The 19,833-nt window shown below is 39.9% G+C and overlaps 1 protein-coding gene across 1 annotated transcript in view; it reads right to left on the bottom strand.

Annotated features, from left to right (window-relative positions):
• Positions 1-6,086: 6,086 nt before the first annotated feature.
• The window catches only part of hs3st2 (heparan sulfate (glucosamine) 3-O-sulfotransferase 2), a 33,963-nt gene continuing 20,216 nt past the window's right edge, over positions 6,087-19,833 (bottom strand). Inside the window, exon 2 of the mRNA XM_056241744.1 lies at positions 6,087-6,705. Within this exon, the coding sequence (XP_056097719.1) occupies positions 6,087-6,705 (619 nt within the window). The remainder of the gene's footprint in view (positions 6,706-19,833) is intronic.

The following is a 19,833-nucleotide window of genomic DNA, read 5'->3' as shown; positions in this document are numbered from 1 at the left end:
CTTATCATTGCAAAGCAGTTTCTGCACTCTCTCTAAGGCTTTCACCAATGCAAACACGATGATGTAAATACAGTAAGAGCTTCGTTGTGCAGTAACGTGCGTCATTGATTTCATAACGAGTTTGGCAAGTGTCCAGATAAACTCGCGCTGTGTGGAAAGATTGTTCTTTGATCGCTTTCTGTATATAATTTGTTCACAATTTAAATACGATTATTTTCATCCTACTAAAAGAAACGATGTGAAGCTGATATTTTAGTCACTGGCTTGACTTACTGATGCATAAACAGTATTGAACTATTTTGAGAGAAAGATTACCTGTCTGAACTTGAACAATTACACATCAGAAAGTGTTGCTTGGTAGCTCGATCCGAGGCCAGCTCTGTATTGGCCCAAGTTGAGGAAACAGTCGTCGGTGAAATGTTTGGAAATTTCCAGAGAAAATAAAATTAACCCATTGTTTCTCCAGAGGCTCAGATGAAGGAACTAAAAAAATACTTTTGTGTTCATGTGTACATCCACACTGAGCAACTGCCATGCTTCGGCTGCGCAGTTTCGCCTGGCATTGAGGGCTGGCATTATGCAAATATTTGGAGGCGTACATATTAATGATCCCGACTATTGCGTCACAGTCGGTATTGTGTGGAGAACCGACCGTTTTTCAGGGGTGTTTTTCATAAACGTGAATTAAATGAGAACGCGAAAACAGTCCAGTTTGAGATTCACTCTATGTCATGTCCATGCACTGAACTCTTGTTATTTGACTATACCAAGGTAAATTCAATTTTGAATTATAGGTCACCTTTAATGATTCCAATTCTGCTTATCGATTCCTAATTTCGATTCCAATAAGGTAAAAAAAAACACTTAATCATTAACATTTATTCTAAGTCTTATTGCAAAACATTTTGTTGTAGCTGAAAACCATGAACAAAAATCAACAGGCTAGGAACTTTTGCCTATGGTTTAAAAATACCATAGCAAAAACAACTAGCCTAACTAATGCGCACACAGGAACCGATTAGTGGAATCGAAATGGATGTTAATTATTGATTCACCGGTTCTGGGAAATTTGGAACCTGTTCTAAAATGGAATCGGTTCTTGAAACCCATCCCTAGTTAAATGCCTCAAATAGGTTTTGTGTGTGTGTTTCAGGGGTTTAGATGACAATGAAATGTTTCCTATCTATTAAATTATTTAATAGATCGGTCAAATAAAATAGAAATAGGACTTTAATGTTGAAAACTGCATGATGTAAGTAGGTTTTGTGTGTAAGCTGTACAGGCCTTTTATAAGGGATGTTTTTGCTCAGGTGGTTGAACTGTCCACCCAATAGAGACAATTAAGGGAACACTGGTTTGCTGATGTGGCTGTGTTAGAAAAATGGCTTACCTCTAACATCCAACCCATCACAAAATTAATCTTAATTATCCTTGTCATTGGTAAAATATGGATTCTTGAGTGCTAGTTTGAGAAGCATCAGCCACTTCATCTCTAGATATTACTATCTGCATCAGCCATTAAAAACTCCATATTGGTTGATCATTATATGGGATGCTTTCATATGCCATTTAAAAGCACTAGACTAGAATAACATCCTAATGGACTTTCACACTCTCCAACCATCTCTGACAGGCAGACGAGGCATACCTGACTTTGTTGACATTACTTATTAAGGCCAGGGTACAAGATGCTTCTGAAAAGCTCAAAGTTCATGACATTTTCCGCACTGTCTGTTTATTTCTCGGTATTTACTTTGAAGGTTAAACTGGCCTCTACCAGTAATTGCGCTGTTTCCTCCCTCATGATCATAGCAAATCAATGGTAGACCTTTTCAGAGCTCACAGATGTGTTTTAAAGGACGAGCTAATGCTTGATTCATCGCTCTGACAGATGGACTGAGGCCCTGCTTCATTCAAAATGCTGCAAATACTGCATTTATAGATAAAGGACATCACTGTACAAAAAAGATAAACACCCATTAGATGAGTAAACCCACTATATTCTTTTCTCATTTATGGATTTTAACCAAAGCACTGTATAGCTGAAACAATTTTTTTTTTAAGTGAGGAGATGGTATGGGGCCATATACCAGAACACTTGCACCATTTTCTTTCTTCTGAAGTCTACTTATGTTTCTTGTACCAAAACCGCTGTAATTTGAGGGGTTGTTTACATGACACTGTTTTCAACTAAAAACTGAAAACTTTTTATGCGTTTTGGCCGTTCATATGCCAAATCCTAAGATTGCCAACTAAATATAATTCTGAGCTTGCATAATACAGCATTTTTAGACATTTTCATTGATCCGGATTTGACAACGTTGTCGTCTGTACACAAACCTTTTCAAAAACGCGAAGGAAAAACGTTTCTGTTTTTAAGTATATTGTTGTTGTGTAAACGCACCTTGAGTTGCTTTTGGTTTGAAGTTATATTGTTACGTATAGAAGTTTATGGAAGTAAATTATTGACAAATATCTTTGAAACACAAAAGCATGTTGAATTGCACTAATTGAAAAACAGTTCTTGCATTTAATGCTTTGTATTTTCATTGCATTGTCACAAATTCAGTTGGATGTTCAGCATTGCACGTCCAGGAACTGCAGGAGTTTTTTCTTTTCAATTGCAATTCAACATGCTTTTTTTGTTTGAAAGGCCTTTACTTTCATAGTTTTACCATTATCCACCGTGTATGAACTTGAGAATTAGACTTTTTTTTTTTCTAACAGTACATATACTGTAACACTTTTTTGTAATGTATGTAAATGACACCTGGCATAGGTCACACTGTTCTTCATCAAGCTCACTAGGCATTTAAACATTAGATTCGTATTTATGATTTGGCTCATGGTTCACAGTGCATTCAAGCTATACATTTAATTGGTTTCATCAGAGAATCAAAGAATCAAACCTCTGACCTGGCTGTTGCTAACACCATGAACGGCTGCTGTGATGATTGCTGAATGACTGGGGAGAGAGCTGAGTGTTGAATGTTAGAGTATGTTTACATGGTGCATCAAAAGAGCAAGAAAATCCTATTTTTAACTTTTTACTAGACAGTCATGCGCTGAATTACCTCTTCCTACTGTTTGAATTGTGCATCAGAATGACCAATGAAAAGATATTTAAAGGGGTCATGAGATGAGAAATCAAATTTGCCTTGATCTTTTGACATTTAATAGGTCGTTGTAACATTAAAACATTTTCAAGTTTCATAGCTTAACACATCCTCCCCATTATAAACCCTATTTATTTAATCAAGCTCCAAAAACAGCTTTTTTGATTTTGGGGGGATCAACACATTTGCATATGACTGCCTTCAGAGCAAGACATCGATGAATAGTTATACATCATCACACCATAGGCCCCGCCCACTGGCCTTCAGACACTTAACAGCTGATATTGGCCCACACTGGATGCGAGCGTCGCTTCAAAAGCAAATGGAACCCATTATAATGCTGTTGGTGTCTACATTGGATACAGCAGATGCGCATTCAGTTTCTGACATACTCCACGTACTTGAGTCTGCCGACAACAGGACAAATGGAAGAGTGAATGGAACTATAAAGGTACGTTCAGTTTAAACAGCTTGTTTGTTTCTCTGTACAGATTTAAGAAGGTCCCAGCATCTGAAACCAGTGGTGGGTTTATTTTAATGTCACGTTGGAGGATTATGTTTGTTCTGAGTATTTTGTTTTTTAAATGATGCACATTGTAATGGAGAGTTTGCAAAGGAACATTTGTTGAAAGATAAAGCAGCCAACTGCACTGGATCTGACAGCAGCTGCATCACACAAGTAAATTATTTCATAATGCTTTGTCTGTAGTTGATAATGTTTTCAAAACATGCACATGCAATCGCGAGTGGGCGTTTATACTGTTTCCTATGCGATGACTTTAGCCAATCAAAACAGTGGCTGTTTACTGACAAGCCTTAAAGGTGATCTATGCAGGTTTTTTACCTCAACCGAACAGCTTCGGAGTCATTGGAATGGTTATATTACTCTTTTCGGGTTGAATGGTGGTCGTTTCGCACCCCCCTATCGCATGTGAGCGGAAAAAACACACTTGCAACTTTGAGCCGGCGGGCCGCCGGCCGCAGCATCAGGAAGTGTCGCGTGATATCAGGTCTCGCAATGTAACCAATTGCTTCACGGCAAAAAAGATCTGATAAAATTCTGATAAAATAAACATCAAACAGAAATAACCCGGCGGCGTATACATGTGGTGTTTGAGGCGCACATACAATACAGACTGCCGACAGTTAAACAGGGCGCGCGCAGCTCTTAAAGGGGCCATACCTTATTTCCACTCGTTACAGCTTCCATCCTACTGAACAGGTACCGGTGTACAGGGGGAGGGGATCCGGCCGTGAGTGCGAGCCATCTCTGCGTGAGTGCTATTCACGACAGTACAAGTACTCCACAGCGACTCTAGGGGTCGCTGTTTGACAAAAACGGAATTCCTGCATAGTGCTGCTTTAAAAGAGCCTTCACTTAAAAACAGATCATTTCAGACAGAGGGTCTGAAATGATAGGGTATATATATATATATATATATGATATTATTATTTTTGTGCAAAAAAACTTTTATTAACATTATAAGCGAACCTCAAGGAACATTGTAAAATTAAAATAAAAAATTATGTCATGACCCCTTAAATCTGTTGAGCCTGTTTCTCTATTGGCCTTAAGAAATATCCATAAACAAAAATAAATAAATTAAATTAAACAGAGGTAGTTGTTCTCATTGGATGTACAGAACTTGAAGCAACTTAACATATTGCAGTGAGGATGAAAGTGAATGTGGTTCTTTAGGATTTGTTTAATTTGTTTTTTTTTTTTGTGTTACATTTCTTGAGATAAACGTAATGACACACCTCAGCAGTCACTGTATGCTTTATGGGTTTCTATTTCATATCAAGATGATTGACTTGGTTGAGTTTTAAACAGTAACAGGATGGCGATGAATGAAACAAATGCTGTGCATACCAAACGCTGTGACACTGAACAACAGCTTCTCACTTAATCTGTTTGTTTAATGAGCTTGCGTGAGTTCTAAATGTATTAAAGCATTTCATGTCAAAGGCAAAGTCTCTTGAGCTACAGTACATACAACGTTGTTGTTTGCCCATATTTTGTCTTTTTCATATATTAAGAGCACTGGGTCTTAATTAGTTTGAGATGTTTCCTTTTGTCCCTCAAACTGATTTAAACGTATAGTTCAACCAAAAATTAAATGTCATCATTTATTCACCCTCCAAACCTGTTTAAAACTGTACCACCATTCAAAAAGTTTTTGGTCAGTAAGATTTTTTTTATATTTTTGAAAGATGATCTTTATGCCCACCAAGGGTGCTTTAAAAAAAAAAAAAAGTAAAATAGTAATTTTGTGAACTATTATTAGAATTTAAAATAACTGTTTCCATTATAATATATTTTAAAATGTAACTTATTCCTGTGATGTCAAAGCTGAATTTTTAAAACATCATTACTCCAGTCTTCAGTGTCACATGATCATTCAGAAATCATTCTAATATGATGATTTGCTGCTCAAGAAACATTTATCATTATCAATGTTGAAAACAGTTGAGCTGCTTAATATTTTTGCGGAAACGGTTATTTTTGCTTAATACTTTTGAGGAAACGGTTATTTTTTCCCCCCAGGATTTTTAGATGAATAGAAAGTTAAAAAGAACAGCATTTATTTGAAATAGAAATATTTTGTAACATTATAAATGTCTTTACTGTTACTTTTGATAAATTTAATGCATCCTTGCTAAATAAAAGTATTCATTTCTTCAAAAACAAACAAACATACTGACCCCAAACTTTTGAATCGGTAATGTATATATAAATACAAGTTATATAGTATATATATTACTAGAGCTTTCAAACTTTAAAAAGGGTGCAGAAACACCATAAAGTATTATACAAGTTTATGACTTTATATGAAATGACAAAACAGTACCCAGCACATTCTTCTAAATATCTTCTTTTTTGCTCCACTCAAGAAAGAAAGTAAGACAGGTTTAGAACGACATTAGGGTGAGTAAATGATGACCGAATTTACATTTTTGGGTGACTCCTCAGTCCCATCTGAAGTCATGACCCACCATTTCATAAAATTTCACATTGAATGGCCTATAAAATTCTCTAAGCTGCTCAATAACTTCCCGGTCAATCTGAACGTGAGTTCTGCCCTTGGACTTGCCCAGGCAGCGGGGCTGGCTGCTGCTTTCCGGCTTCTTCAGGCACGGGAAGCCTTTTGTTCGGTTGAAGTAGAAGTGCTTGTCTGTGATGATGCGTTTGAGCCCCAGGAAGTCCTGCACCCGGCCCAGCTCTCCGGCCGGATCCGTGATGAGCCGCTCCCCGCTGACGAAATGAATCTGTGACAGACGGAAGTATTGCAGCCAGTTCTCCAGGTGTAGGATGTACATGCCTATGCGGATGGCATTCCAGGAGGTGTCCACGATGCCTTGACTCCTGTTCTTGAATGCTAGTTCCTCAAAAGAGGGGATGTCGGGCTTCTTCGACAGGGTCTGTGTGTAGTCGGAGATCACCCTTGTTACCGGGTTTCGCACTACAACAATCAGCTTCGTTTCACGAGACATGTTTGAGATGCGTCGCGGTGCCTCCCGTGTTACAAAGTAACTCGGTGTTTTCTCCAAGGTGATTTGGCTGTCAAGAGTCCGCGGCATAAGGCCCCTGTGAAAACAGAAATATTAATCAAAATGAATGAAAAGCAGGCAAAGTTCACAATGGGGGCTTTTCACTTAAGCCACCTACACTAATATTGGCACCCTTGGTAAATATGTGCAAAACAACAATAAAAAAAATGTTACAATTCAGCATGCAACTCCCTACTAATGTCCCTACAGACATGAATGATACATCAAATTGTTGGGGGCTGCTATTGCTTTTCCAAGCAGTCTGACAGTTGACAAACAATAAAATAAGGACAAAAATTCTATAGACATACATTGAAGGATGAACCACTCTTTTGACTTGATTAAGCAACCATCTTGCAATCACCTTGCAATCACACACAGGTTTCCTCAGAACATGTTCAAATGTATTATATATTTTTGATGAAACTATAACACTGCTATTTTCTTTTCACAGCCTTGTGAGTAAAAAAGTGAGATAACTTGTGGAATTTGGTCACCCCTCAAATTAGTGTAGACTTCAGCATGACAGATAGGAATTCAGTTACAGAAAGTGACAAAATAAGCAGAGCACACACATGAGGTATTAATGCCCGCAGCCAATATTTCCAGTCTCTTATCTCCCCAGTGAGTGTGATGCTGAAGGGTATGGGGAAATTATCAAATCTCAGGCACATCCTTTACTTCTGCTCATAAATCACCATCACCTGCATTACAGATGCACAATAGAGAGAAAGGCTTCGGCAAATCTGGGACATGCGAAATAGGTCATTATTTTCACAAGTTTTCTTCGAGTCCAGCTTTAGAGTTGTTCTTACTTGAACTGATGAACTACATAAGGTGATATCCACTTGGTCACAATTCGGTTGTTGTAGTTTTTAGGGAATGACTTCCCTCTCACCTGACAGATATCACTGAAACGGGTATCTTGAGAAATCACACTAGTTTCTGCGTGTGCCCTTGGCAGTCAGAACGCTCTAAAGTGCTAAGTCATTTTGAGAGCTAACATGTCAATCCAGGTTGGGATTTTTGAGGGAGGGGACTGTATAATTCAGTGGTGTAAGTTAGCAAAACGGCTAATATTTTAGAAATATTGTCCGACTTGAGACAGCGCCGACGCCACGTGACTGTGGCGTATGGCATTAAAGTACCGCGAGAGTGATTCGAGAACAGCCGACTGATTCATTCTGCACAGCTTCTCTAGAACGGCTGCAAGAGCTCTGATGACGACACAACTGTTCCACGATTGGACGAATCCACCGCATGACAATGATCACATGTGTTTGTGTTTATTCAAACACCTTCAGTTCCACTACTACGCACAAATCAGCATTTTTATAACAGTAAAAGCTATTTTCATGTAGTCGCGATGTTATATTGTGTCATGTTTATCAAAATAAAACTGATAAAAAAAATAGACTATTGGTATTTAGAGGACAATTCCGGCGCAAAATGAACCTAGGGGTTAATAACACATGGGTACCAAGTCGACCGTTCTCTGGGATGCGTTTTCATGCTAATCGAATGTACCCAGTTTTAGCTCGAACCACTTTTTCACTCTGATGTACATCACAACATGGAAGAATAGATATGTGGCTACTTCCATACTTCCATGCGATGTGATATGTGGTCACATCGCAACGTACATTTGTCAATTTCGACTAATTTTAAAACACCATGTCTAAAGCTTGAGGCTGTCTACACTGGATGAGACAAAGCGACCATTACAAATCCATTTGTTCTTTATGTCAGAAGCACGAACGCTTGAAGTACGTCAGAAATAGAATGGGGCATTAGTTTACTGTTGGGAATTTGTTGTCGCATCGCGCCACATCCAGTACAGCATCATTGATTATAATGGGTTCTATTTGCTATTCGTGTCACACTGCTCTCGTCTGGTGTAGATGTGGTGTAAAGGTCCAACCTGATCTCACAAGAAAACACTGACACTTTTTTTTTACAAATGTGTCAGTCTCGTATAAATTTGTACGAAAATGTATGATTTTTTGAAAAAATGTAAGCATGAAGGCCCATTCCTAAGTATAAACATCACTGGGACGTAAGCAGATTGTATGAAATCCTTGGAATGAGATTGTAAGAACTGATAGGAATTAGCAATATGCCAAAACGTAAAATAGTTACGGATTCCCATGAGATTGTGTTGAAATGCCCTACAAACAAACAAAAAATCACACAAACATATATAAATGAAACATATGCTGTATGTTAAACATTTAACACACAAGCTCCCTGCTAATACTTTTCTATATGATTGATATATAAACATAAACTCAGATATCAACATTAGTTAATATAGAGATTTTTGCTAGATTTACAAATCCCTTATATTTTTTTCCCTCAGATGGTATTTAAGCAGAGCTATAAATGAACTTTTCATGATTACATCAGCGTTCATCCATTAAATTGAGAATTACAGCTATAAGACAGGATTAGTGAGGGCTTAAGAATTTAAATCTTAGTTATAGACTGTAATAAAGATGGAAATTTTATTGACCGTCTTATTGTATGGAACACAGGGGTCAGAGTATAACCTCGAGTTTCCACCAGCTTCCTCGAGTTTCAGACTCATCCCCGATTCATAATGGGATTTCCTAAAGCAGGAGTTGCCATACTTTACCTCCATAGTCCTGAAAATATCGATCCATTTAGCTTGATTTATAAATGGTGCGCTGCTGGCCAGGGTGTCTCTGTTAGCCTTAGCGGTTCAGGGCCAGAGGCAGCCATTAATCTTGCATACGGTGCAATGGCGCTTCACCCACTAAACAACTTTAATGTGTGTCAGAATGCATAGCACCAATCACACCTTGATGCAATGCATAATTCAGTTACATAATCAAACGTGTATTTCTTGAGACATCCATCAAAAATGCACTCACTAAAAACAAAAAAATTCTATTGAAGTTGTAACACTAGACTTAATTTTCGTTGTAAACTGTAACATTTCATGCATCACTAAGGGAGAATTTATGCTTCAACTGAAATGAAGTGCGCTCTAATTTTCCTCACTGAATGAACATTTTTTATTATGTGAATATTTTTGTGAAATTATTATTAAATTGCATGGAAAAGCAATTCTTTACAATTGCATGTCCTCTTATACAGAATATTTATTAAAAGAAAGACTTCGGTCCAAACTCCAATTTATTTTGTCTTTGTGCCATTGCCTACCTCGGTACTCGCAGTTCTTTAATTAATTGCGTTTGCAAGAATCAAAAGATGCCATGAATTTGCCAGTCTGCCTGTTATCACATCACTGATGTGTCTCTCATCTGCTGTCTTGAGACAGGGGGGTGGGGGGTGGGCTGGCAGGTGCTCTGTTGCTTGCATAAGAGTCTGGTCTTTTTAGAAGAAAATTCATTTAGAGAGAAGAGTGAAGGCTAAGTTAGCTGAAAGCGGGAATAGAGAGGTGCTAATTGCAAAGTGGTGCACAGAAGCATACTGTTGGGTCCACACTGAAGAATAGCCAGGGAAGTAGCCTGGAAGAAGTTCTAGGCACTTTGTAAAAAACCCATTTTTAAAAGCTTTAATTTTTGTGGACAATGCAGACAAAAAACTAGATGGTAACAAGAAATAAACGTAAACCTGAATAATGGCAAAGGTTTGTTAGAGCTTCCCTTAATTTTCCTTTTCAATTCAAATCGTAATGTTTTAAGGAGATCAAAATAAAACCTCTAGAAAGCTGTTTGTTAGTATTTTTATTCATCTCAATGGCAGTTACTCGGCTGGCGCAGGACCACCCGGAAGTATGTGATTTGAAATCTGCTCAGTTCTGGAATCCTGAACTGGTTTTGAGTCTTTCTCATCTGAACCTAAAATGCTATGTGACTGAGGGTACGTATACACGACAACGATATGCTTAAAAAGGAGAAGTTTTTCCCCGTACAGACGACACCGTTGTCAAAACGATCCCGATTCACATGGATCCGCAAAAACGACTAAAAACGCTGTAGGCCTATACTGCTGCCGGGCCATTAGATGGCGATGAAACACTATAGATTGAACACGTAATACGCATGTGCATGACGTCATCGTCTTCAGAGATTTGCGTTTTTGTTGTTTACACGGAGACCGTTTTCAAAAACTTGCACTTCAAAATCCGTTTTGAAAAGTTTGCGGTTTCAGCCACCCAAAACGCCGTTGTTGTGTAAACGAGCGGCCAAAACGCATAAAAGTTTTACGTTTTTAGTTGAAAACGGTGTTGTGTAAACAGCCCCTAATTGTTCACAGGAACTGCTATCCTGAGCTGTACACTATCATGAGCTGTAAAAAAAAAAAAATACTATAATACATCTACTACACTATAATGAAATATTGCCTATATTTGCCTACACTGACTTTAAACATCATAACCTGTCACAAGTGAAGCCAATATTGTTGATCATCTGCTAATATCATGTGAATAAAAGACTAAATTAAATCTGTTCATCATATAAAGCAATCAAGTCTCTTCAGAAAATTTGGACTAATCCACTCAATCTTTTGAGTCGACAAAGTGGTAGTTGTGTAGTTGTCAATGGAGTGACATAAAGCTCGCAGATTTCATTCAAAACATCTTTATTTGTGTTCCGAAGATAAACAAAAGTCTTACGGGTTTGGAACGACATGAGGGTTGAGTTATTAATGACAGAATTTTTATTTCATTATCCCTTTAAGCTGCGAGTTACGTTGTTGTATGGGAACCAGCCATTAACCAACCCTTGCCCACTGTTTAAAAAAAAAAAAATTCTATTTAGCATAAGAATAAAAAGACAATCTGAATGTAAATTGTGTACATAGAGTCCTGAAATTGCCAAGACCCCGTAATAGGAAAGATTTTAATAGCAACAACAAGCATGCAAAAAATGTAAACATTTTAATCACTGGCATAATTCCTCTGCAATTACATAATTAATACGCTTATCATGGTGCAGCAAAGGAAACAATTTTATCTTTTCCCATTGAATTAACTTTGAAGGCAGTCTCTTGCAGAATTAGAGAGAATTAATTCCTAATTGAATTTCTATCACAAACAAGTAAGACATTAAACAATTGCCGCCAGTTTAAAACTCAGCGTTCCAAGGGGGACGTTTCCATCACAACATTTACTCCAGCTATCTTTCTGAGCCCTGGATTTATTAGATCACTGTATCTGTAGACACAGGCCTACATAATTGAGGATATCCTGATGTCTGGTATCACTGGCTTTCACTTTTAATGCAGACTGACATTCTAATTCATCAGGGGGTTAAGTCACTACTTGCTGCCAACAGATCCACCACCTCAGAGAAATGAGAAATGGCATCAGGCAAAGGTCTGATATTACATCTGAAAGTTACAGAGCAGTTAATTGTCTGCCAGAGCACGATGTATTCCTGTTGTCTTTTCTGCTGAAGATAAGTTTTCAGAGAGCCAGGCAGCTCTTCTGATATGTCTGGGATCTGCTGACAAGGTCGTGAGAGCTCTGGAGAACAAGCCCTGTGAATTACATCAGCTTGTGTCATACTAATACCATCAACCTAAAGTTATCCTCTTAAATTAAAAGTCTCCTGCAGGCCTTTAGTCAGCCCAGGTATCTCTATTCTTGGGCCACATTTTGAGCCGTACGATGAATGCAAAAAACACAACATCAGACAAAAAAATAAATAAATCCGAGTGCATGCCGTGCTAAGCGCAAACCAATGTGCCGTTCCTACTGAGGTCATTGATTCTGATTAAAAAAAAGGCTTCTGGCCAACCTGCATGCTGAGATGACTTTCTTCTGTGCTGCACCTTCGTGTTTCACACATTGCGGTATGTTTCTCTAATAGATGACAGTGCAGATTTGCAGTAAAATGGACACAGAATGCAGTGACGCTAAAGTCCTTCTTGAAATGATCTAATCTCATTCTACTCGGGGCCAATTTAAGGATTTCTTGACACTGAGATGATGTGGCTTTGACAACTTTTTAAAATAAATAGCACTGCATCTATGATTTTACACAGATGCAATATCCGGAGAGCGTTCAGATGAGAGATACCATGCAAATGAAGCGTGTCTGCATGTGACAGCGAAGTGCCAACATGATCTCATTAGTATGCATACATAAAATGTGGATTTAGTACAATTCCATATGTTTGCATAAACACACAAAAAAATTTACAGCATCTAAAGAGTAATAATTTTACAAAATCAACACCTTTAGATATGTATGATTGTTTGTGAATCCTTTTAGATTCATTGGATATTGAAGTCAAGGAATTAATATGCTGATTTTATTGTATCAATGCTAATCACATTTATTGAACATGTTTACCTGATTTGACATTATAACGGATTTTTTTTTTTAATTTAACAGTATATTGTAATGGACTGTTGTCGCTTGTATAGTTTTACAGTACACTAATATATATTTTTTACATTGTTCAGAGTATTTAGTTTGAGGATACATGTGGTGGAGTGTCTATTTACACCAAGTGCAAATAGCCCGTCTTGTTGGCAGAGGATAAGTTACACTAACTCCGCCCACCATTATCTTATTTCGCCAGACAAAAATAAAAAAACAAATCCTGTTGACAAAATCAGTGGTGTGGCGAGCAAGGCAGGTGGCGTCAGCTTTTGATGCAACTGACCCGAGTTCAAATTCGAGTTCTCTTTTCCCATCACATGTTTTAAATAAAAATGAAGACAATATTCAAAAAGTGGAAATATTTGAACCAGCCTATATTGGCTGGTGAGGCAGTGCTCCTTGCTAAAGACTGTCACCTATTAACGGGTCCACAGCTGAATAGATGTAGAGCATCTCTTTCTTACACACACTCTTATGATACTTAATGGAACAAATGTTAAAGTATTTTAATGACTGGAAAGGGAAAAAAACTTCAGACAGCTACTGCAGCCAATGTTTTCAGAGATCATATAAAGAGGGTCTATCAGCTCCTGTGATTTATACTACAGACTATGCTCTCATTAATCTGCCATTCTTTTTCTCTTTCTGTAATAGTTTAACTTGGAATTGCCTGTTTAGGTTATCTGTGAAACATTAGGAATTTGACTTTGACTGACTTTGCAGATCCCTATCATATATATATATATATATATATATATATATATATTAAAAAGTTATCCTTATACACTGTTCTGATGCAACCTCATGAGGGTTTTCTAAAAGTTCAGACGGACTGGGGAATACAGCAAAGTCATCTCTGCGCTTTGATTGCTGCAAGTCATAATGTTTTATAGCACATTCTTTTAATTTTGTATTCCTGAACCTTTACTTCAAATTGACACTTGAAAGTCCAGCATTTTGAACCTTATAAATGTACCAATGTCTTGTGAAAAGGTCAGATTTGAATGTTCAGTCGATATGATGTACTAAACGCACTCCTGATGCTGTTTGAGCATGGCTGGGAATAACTCTGTTTTCCCCTACCGTGTGCTTGAAGCTTTCATGCACTTAAGCACTTCTGACCTGTCCAACAATCCTGTACATATAAAATCTCAGGATTAAATGTCTGAAGCTATTTGTGATTCAGGGCTGATTTTAGTCCATTTATGTGTGATGGCGTGCTGAGGTTTGTTTTCAGCTTATTCTTTCAAACATGCTGTCCATTCCCTACACTGAACAGACCATAGAAATCTAATGACTCACTCCACGGTATTAAGCGTAACCTGGGCATATTTAGATAATGCATGCTCAGACGCACTCCAATATTGCATTAGTTGAAGACTTGCTTAAACCTACATATGTGATTATTAACTGGGCAGTTATGCTGCCATTTCTGTCTAATTAATCTGAGCCTCATTGTGCTAATTAAAGTGTTTTATGGTGGGACAAAGGATTGGATCATCATATTCATCCTAGTGCTGGTCTGATTGGTATTTCAAATGAAAAGCATCAATCACTATGACAAAGCTGCAGGGATATACGCTAACAGCGTTTTAGACAGCGAGCCTCATTTCCTGTCTGAGTTCAAATGCTTGTCATCGCTGATACTCTTAATGAGCCCAGCCCCATTAACAATAGCCTGCTCCTGAGTCTTTGTAGGGATCGGGCCAACATCTATGGTTTCATAGTTTACTCAGGAGATTAGTTAGGTTTCTTTGCATCTTCATACACTATGCTACATACAGTAAAGGTGATGATACACAGGGCAACTTTTTGAGCAATGTTGCTGGGCAATCTTGCAGAGGGATTGTTGCTTGGGCACTTTCCCATTGAAAATGGGCAATACATTTCTATCTGGATAATTTAGACCGGTCGTGGAACCTGTGTCTCATCTGGTTGCCCATTGACGCCAACATTGCCCAGCAACATTGCTCAAAAAGTTGCCCTGTGTATCATCACCTTAAGAGTTTATTGGGCTCATACAGTATAAATGTCAAACTGTTTTATGAATCTTTTGGCATTCAATGATTTTAATCAGTGGTTTATAGTCAAATAAAGAATCAGTTTGTTTCTTATGAAATTTTTTCAACATTCTATTACATAAATATTGTGAAAAGAGCATTTGCATGGTATCAAACATGTTAAGCACAAAAGTCGCTGGAAACTGTAGAGCATTAGTCTCGCATAGCCAGACGTTTGACTATGACATAAGCTCTAGTCCAGTTGCAGCCTTATCCGTCCAAAAACCACCCACTTACACAGAAAGAGACCAACATAAAACAGCCAATCACAGTTAGAGTTGTTTCATGTTCTGTTTATGTCAGGAACCAATCAGACTCAACATCCTTCACCACACAACGATCACTCTCCCCAGAATACTAATCACCTGCACCTGTTCACAATCAGTAAGCCCCATCAACCTCTGCATAAAACACTCACCACAACCTCAGTCTTTGTCAAGCCTCCAACAGGAACAGACCATTACCCCAGTTGCACCAGTTCTCTTATGCTGTCAACACCCGACAAGTAAAGTATACTCACCTGTGGATTACTAACCTCTGTGTCCTTGTTCTGATGTTTCCAGAATCCTTGCTTGAACCCGTGTATCCTGAGAACTAGTATTCCTCCTGAGTTCAACCTGCTCGTGGCTTCATCTATAAGAGAAAAGACAAGTATCACTGAACTGTGTTGTTTGACATTGGATAATCTGAAGAGGATCTACTCACCTGGAATCCTTCTCGCACCGTAATCTTCACCGAATTCTCCCTTGAACTCTGAAAGACTCACCATTGCACTTTATTCAAATTAATAAAGCTTTATGTTCATTCACTTACCTCTGTCTCTGTGCCTGTATCCTGACAGAAGGCTTGACCTAAAGAAAAAATAGGTGAAGAAAATGGATTCCATACAAGCCCCAGCCGCGGATACAAACCCTATGCAACCTACCGCCGCTGCTTCGAATCCCATGCAAGCCACAGCTGCCGCAGCGAACCCATTGCAACCCACCGCCAGCGCTTCCGTAAACACTGCTTCCTCTATTGCTTGCTTCGCTAGCCCACCGTCCCGCCCAGCGCCATTCTCCGGTCGGGCGGAGGATTGCAACGGATTCTTATTGCAATGTTCACTGGCTTTAGAACAACAAGCCCAACTATACCCCACCGAGCGATCGAGAGTCGCTTTCATTATCAACAGTTATCCGGAGCGGCTTTGAGATGGGCTGAGGCATTGTGGATGCAGGAATCTACAGTGATGACATCTGTTCAGGAATTTGTAAAACATTTTAAAGAAGTTTTCGGACGTCCAGTTGAGGATTCATCTGTCGGTGATCAATTGTTGCTGTTGCGCCAAGGAAAGAAGACAATTTCTGAATATTCATTAGAATTTCGCACTCTAGCCTCCAACAGTGGGTGGAACGAAAGGGCGCTCATCTCCGTTTATCGCCATGGATTGAATCCTACCCTGCGTCTTCAGTTGGTGATTTATGATGACAGCCTGGGAATAGAGAAATTCATCCAACAGGCTATTCGTGTGCATCAAAGATCTCAGAATTGTTATCCAGATGTTCGACAGTGTCATTCTGCATCTCCTCCAGTTGTCATGAATTCTGTGTCCGAAGATCAACCAGAAGGTATGCAAGTCGACACTTTCCGACTTTCCCAGGAAGAACGCATTCGACAAAAAGAGTTGAAATTATGTATGTACTGTGGTGCCAAAGGTCATTTTAGACTTAACTGTCCCATTCGACCTGCTCGGCTGACGGTAAGCTCCGTTCAAGACAGCTCTACTGTAGCAACTCCCCACACGATTTCTGTAATCTTGAAATCTCAAAATATCTTTGTATCAGTAGCAGCTATCATCGACTCTGGATCAGCAGGGAACTTCATTTCGGGACGACTCTGTAAAGAACTCAACCTCCAGAAGATCGACACTCCCAAACCCTACTCCATCTATGCCGTAACCGGCGAGCTGATCAACAAGGGGTATGTCACCTCCCAGATAACACCCATTCAGTTATGGATTGAAAACATGCACCACGAAATGTTTGAACCTCTTGTTCTCCAGAATAGTCAAACAGACATAATCCTTGGTCGTCCATGGCTAATTCGTCACCAACCATAAATTGGCAGTCTGGTAAGATCAACAGTTGGGGATGTCATTGCCCACTTAAGGAAAGCACACACCCTGCTCCACCAGGTGCTGAAACACAGAAAGTGCTAACAGTGAGTTCCACATCCATTGAAAGCCCCACGGAAAACCTTTCCACGAATATTCCCTCCTGTTATTCCTCGTTCTCTGACATATTTAACCCTGTTACTGCCTCCAACTTACCTCCTCATCGACCATGGGATTGCGCCATCGATCTGGTCCCAGACGCATCGATTCCCAAAGGCCGAATCTACTCCCTGTCAATTCCTGAACAAGAATCCATGCGAAAGTACATCAAAGAAGCTTTGCAACAGGGTTACATTCGTTCTTCCACATCCCCTGCTGCCGCTAGCTTCTTTTTTGTTGCCAAGAAAGATGGAGGTTTAAGACCATGTATCGACTACAGATCCCTGAATCAAATCACCGTGAAATTCAGTTACCCACTACCTCTCATCCCAGCAGCCCTCGAACAGCTCAGGGAAGCCAAGATGTTCACCAAATTGGATTTGAGGAGTGCACACAATCTGGTCAGAATTAGAAAAGGGGATGAGTGGAAAACTGCTTTCATCACGCCTGCAGGGCATTATGAATATCTGGTCATGCCGTATGGATTGGTAAACGCTCCTTCCGTGTTCCAGAGTTTCATGGACGAGGTACTCCGGGACTTCCTGGGAAAGTTTGTGTTGGTGTATATCGATGATATTCTTATTTACTCCAAAGACCCTGTTGAACACCAACATCATGTGTCCCTGGTACTCCAAAGGCTCAGAGAATTCACCCTGTTTCTAAAAGCAGAAAAGTGTACGTTTCATCAGACCAGTGTCGAGTTCCTGGGATACCAACTTAGTGAAAGAGGAGTGGAAATGGATAAACGGAAGACTGAAGCCATCATGTCCTGGCCAACTCCTCAGTCGGTAAAAGAACTCCAGAGATTCCTCGGCTTTGCCAACTTTTACCGACGATTTATACACCAATACAGTATCTTGACAGCTCCCCTGACCTCCCTGTCAAAGGGGAAACCGAAGAAGTTACTTTGGACCCCAGAAGCGGAGTTTGCTTTTACTTCACTCAAGGCAGCATTCACCACTGCACCCTTGCTCCATCATCCAGATCCAGAGAAGGTATTTGTGGTAGAAGTAGATGCCTCTACTACTGGGGTAGGAGGGATTCTGTCCCAGTACTCTGACCTTGCCTCCAAGACCATACCTTGTGCGTTCTTTTCCAGGAAATTATCTACAGCAGAAAGCAACTACGACATCGGAAATCGGGAGCTCTTGGCTGTGAAACTTGCCTTAGAAGAATGGAGGCATTGGTTGGAGGGGGCAAAACATCCATTCCTAGTACTCACCGATCACAAGAACCTCCAGTATCTGAGAGACGCTAAGAGACTTAATCCACGTCAAGCCCGATGGGCACTATTCTTCACCCGTTTCCATTTCAAAATCTCATACCGTCCAGGGTCCAAAAATACTAGAGCAGATGCCCTCTCTCGTATCCATGCTCCAGAAACTCCGATGGAGGAACCCGAAACCATCCTGCCCGAGAAGTTGTTTGTCAACCCCATCCAGTGGGAAATCAACAAGCAACTATTGGAATTGTCACGGCAACAACCCAGAATCCCAGGATGTCCCCCCGAGAAGATTTACGTACCTGAGGATTTCCGCAACTCGCTAATTGCATCAGCTCACTCCTCTGTAGGCACAGGTCATCCCGGAATAAGCAAAACTTTCTCAACTCTCCAACTCAAGTATTGGTGGCCCAACATGCAGCAGGACATCACGACATTCATACAAGGTTGTATTCCCTGCGCTATGTCCAAGGTTCCCAGGAATCTTCCAGCAGGTAAACTAGTACCACTTCCCGTCCCACATAGACCCTGGTCCCACATTGGGGTAGATTTCGTCACGGATCTTCCCATCTCTGACGGCAACACCTGTATCCTAGTGGCCATCGATCGGTTCTCCAAGGCATGCAGACTAATTCCACTGAAGGGTCTCCCTACGGCTTTTGTCACTGCTGAACTACTGATGGAACATGTCTTTCGAATCTTCGGTATCCCAGAGGACATCGTGTCCGACAGAGGACCTCAATTCATCTCCCGAGTTTGGCGAGCATTCTTCACTCTTATGAACGTGACTGTAAGCCTATCATCAGGGTATCATCCACAAACAAATGGCCAAACCGAACGAAAGATCCAAGATGTAGGACGATTCTTGTGTACGTTCTGCCACTCCAACCAGAACATCTGGAGTCGTTATTTAATTTGGGCAGAGTACGCACAAAACTCCCTCAGACAATCCTCCACGCAGTTAACTCCTTTCCAGTGTGTGCTGGGTTACCAACCCCCATTGTTTCCATGGTCCGGCGAACCATCTGAAGTACCAGCGGTAAACAAATGGTTTCAAGAAAGCGAAGAAGTCTGGAATCAAACCCATCACCACCTTCAGCAAGCGGTAAATCGCCAACAACATTTCGCAGATGCTCGTCGCCGTCAAAGCCCTGAGTATCAACCCGGACAGTTAGTCTGGCTCTCCACTAAAGACATCCGTCTACGTCAACCTTGCCTTGCAAACTCAACCCCAAGTACATTGGACCATTCCCCATCATAAGACAAGTCAACCCAGTCACCTATCAACTTCGTCTGCCTCCAGAACATT

This window comes from Rhinichthys klamathensis, unplaced genomic scaffold, assembly GCF_029890125.1.
Source record: "Rhinichthys klamathensis goyatoka isolate OS25496 unplaced genomic scaffold, OSU_Roscu_1.1 h1tg000670l_1, whole genome shotgun sequence".
NCBI lineage: Eukaryota > Metazoa > Chordata > Actinopteri > Cypriniformes > Leuciscidae > Rhinichthys > Rhinichthys klamathensis.
The sequence above is the reverse complement of the archived record's forward strand: the minus strand, read 5'-3'. Positions and strand labels throughout refer to the sequence as shown.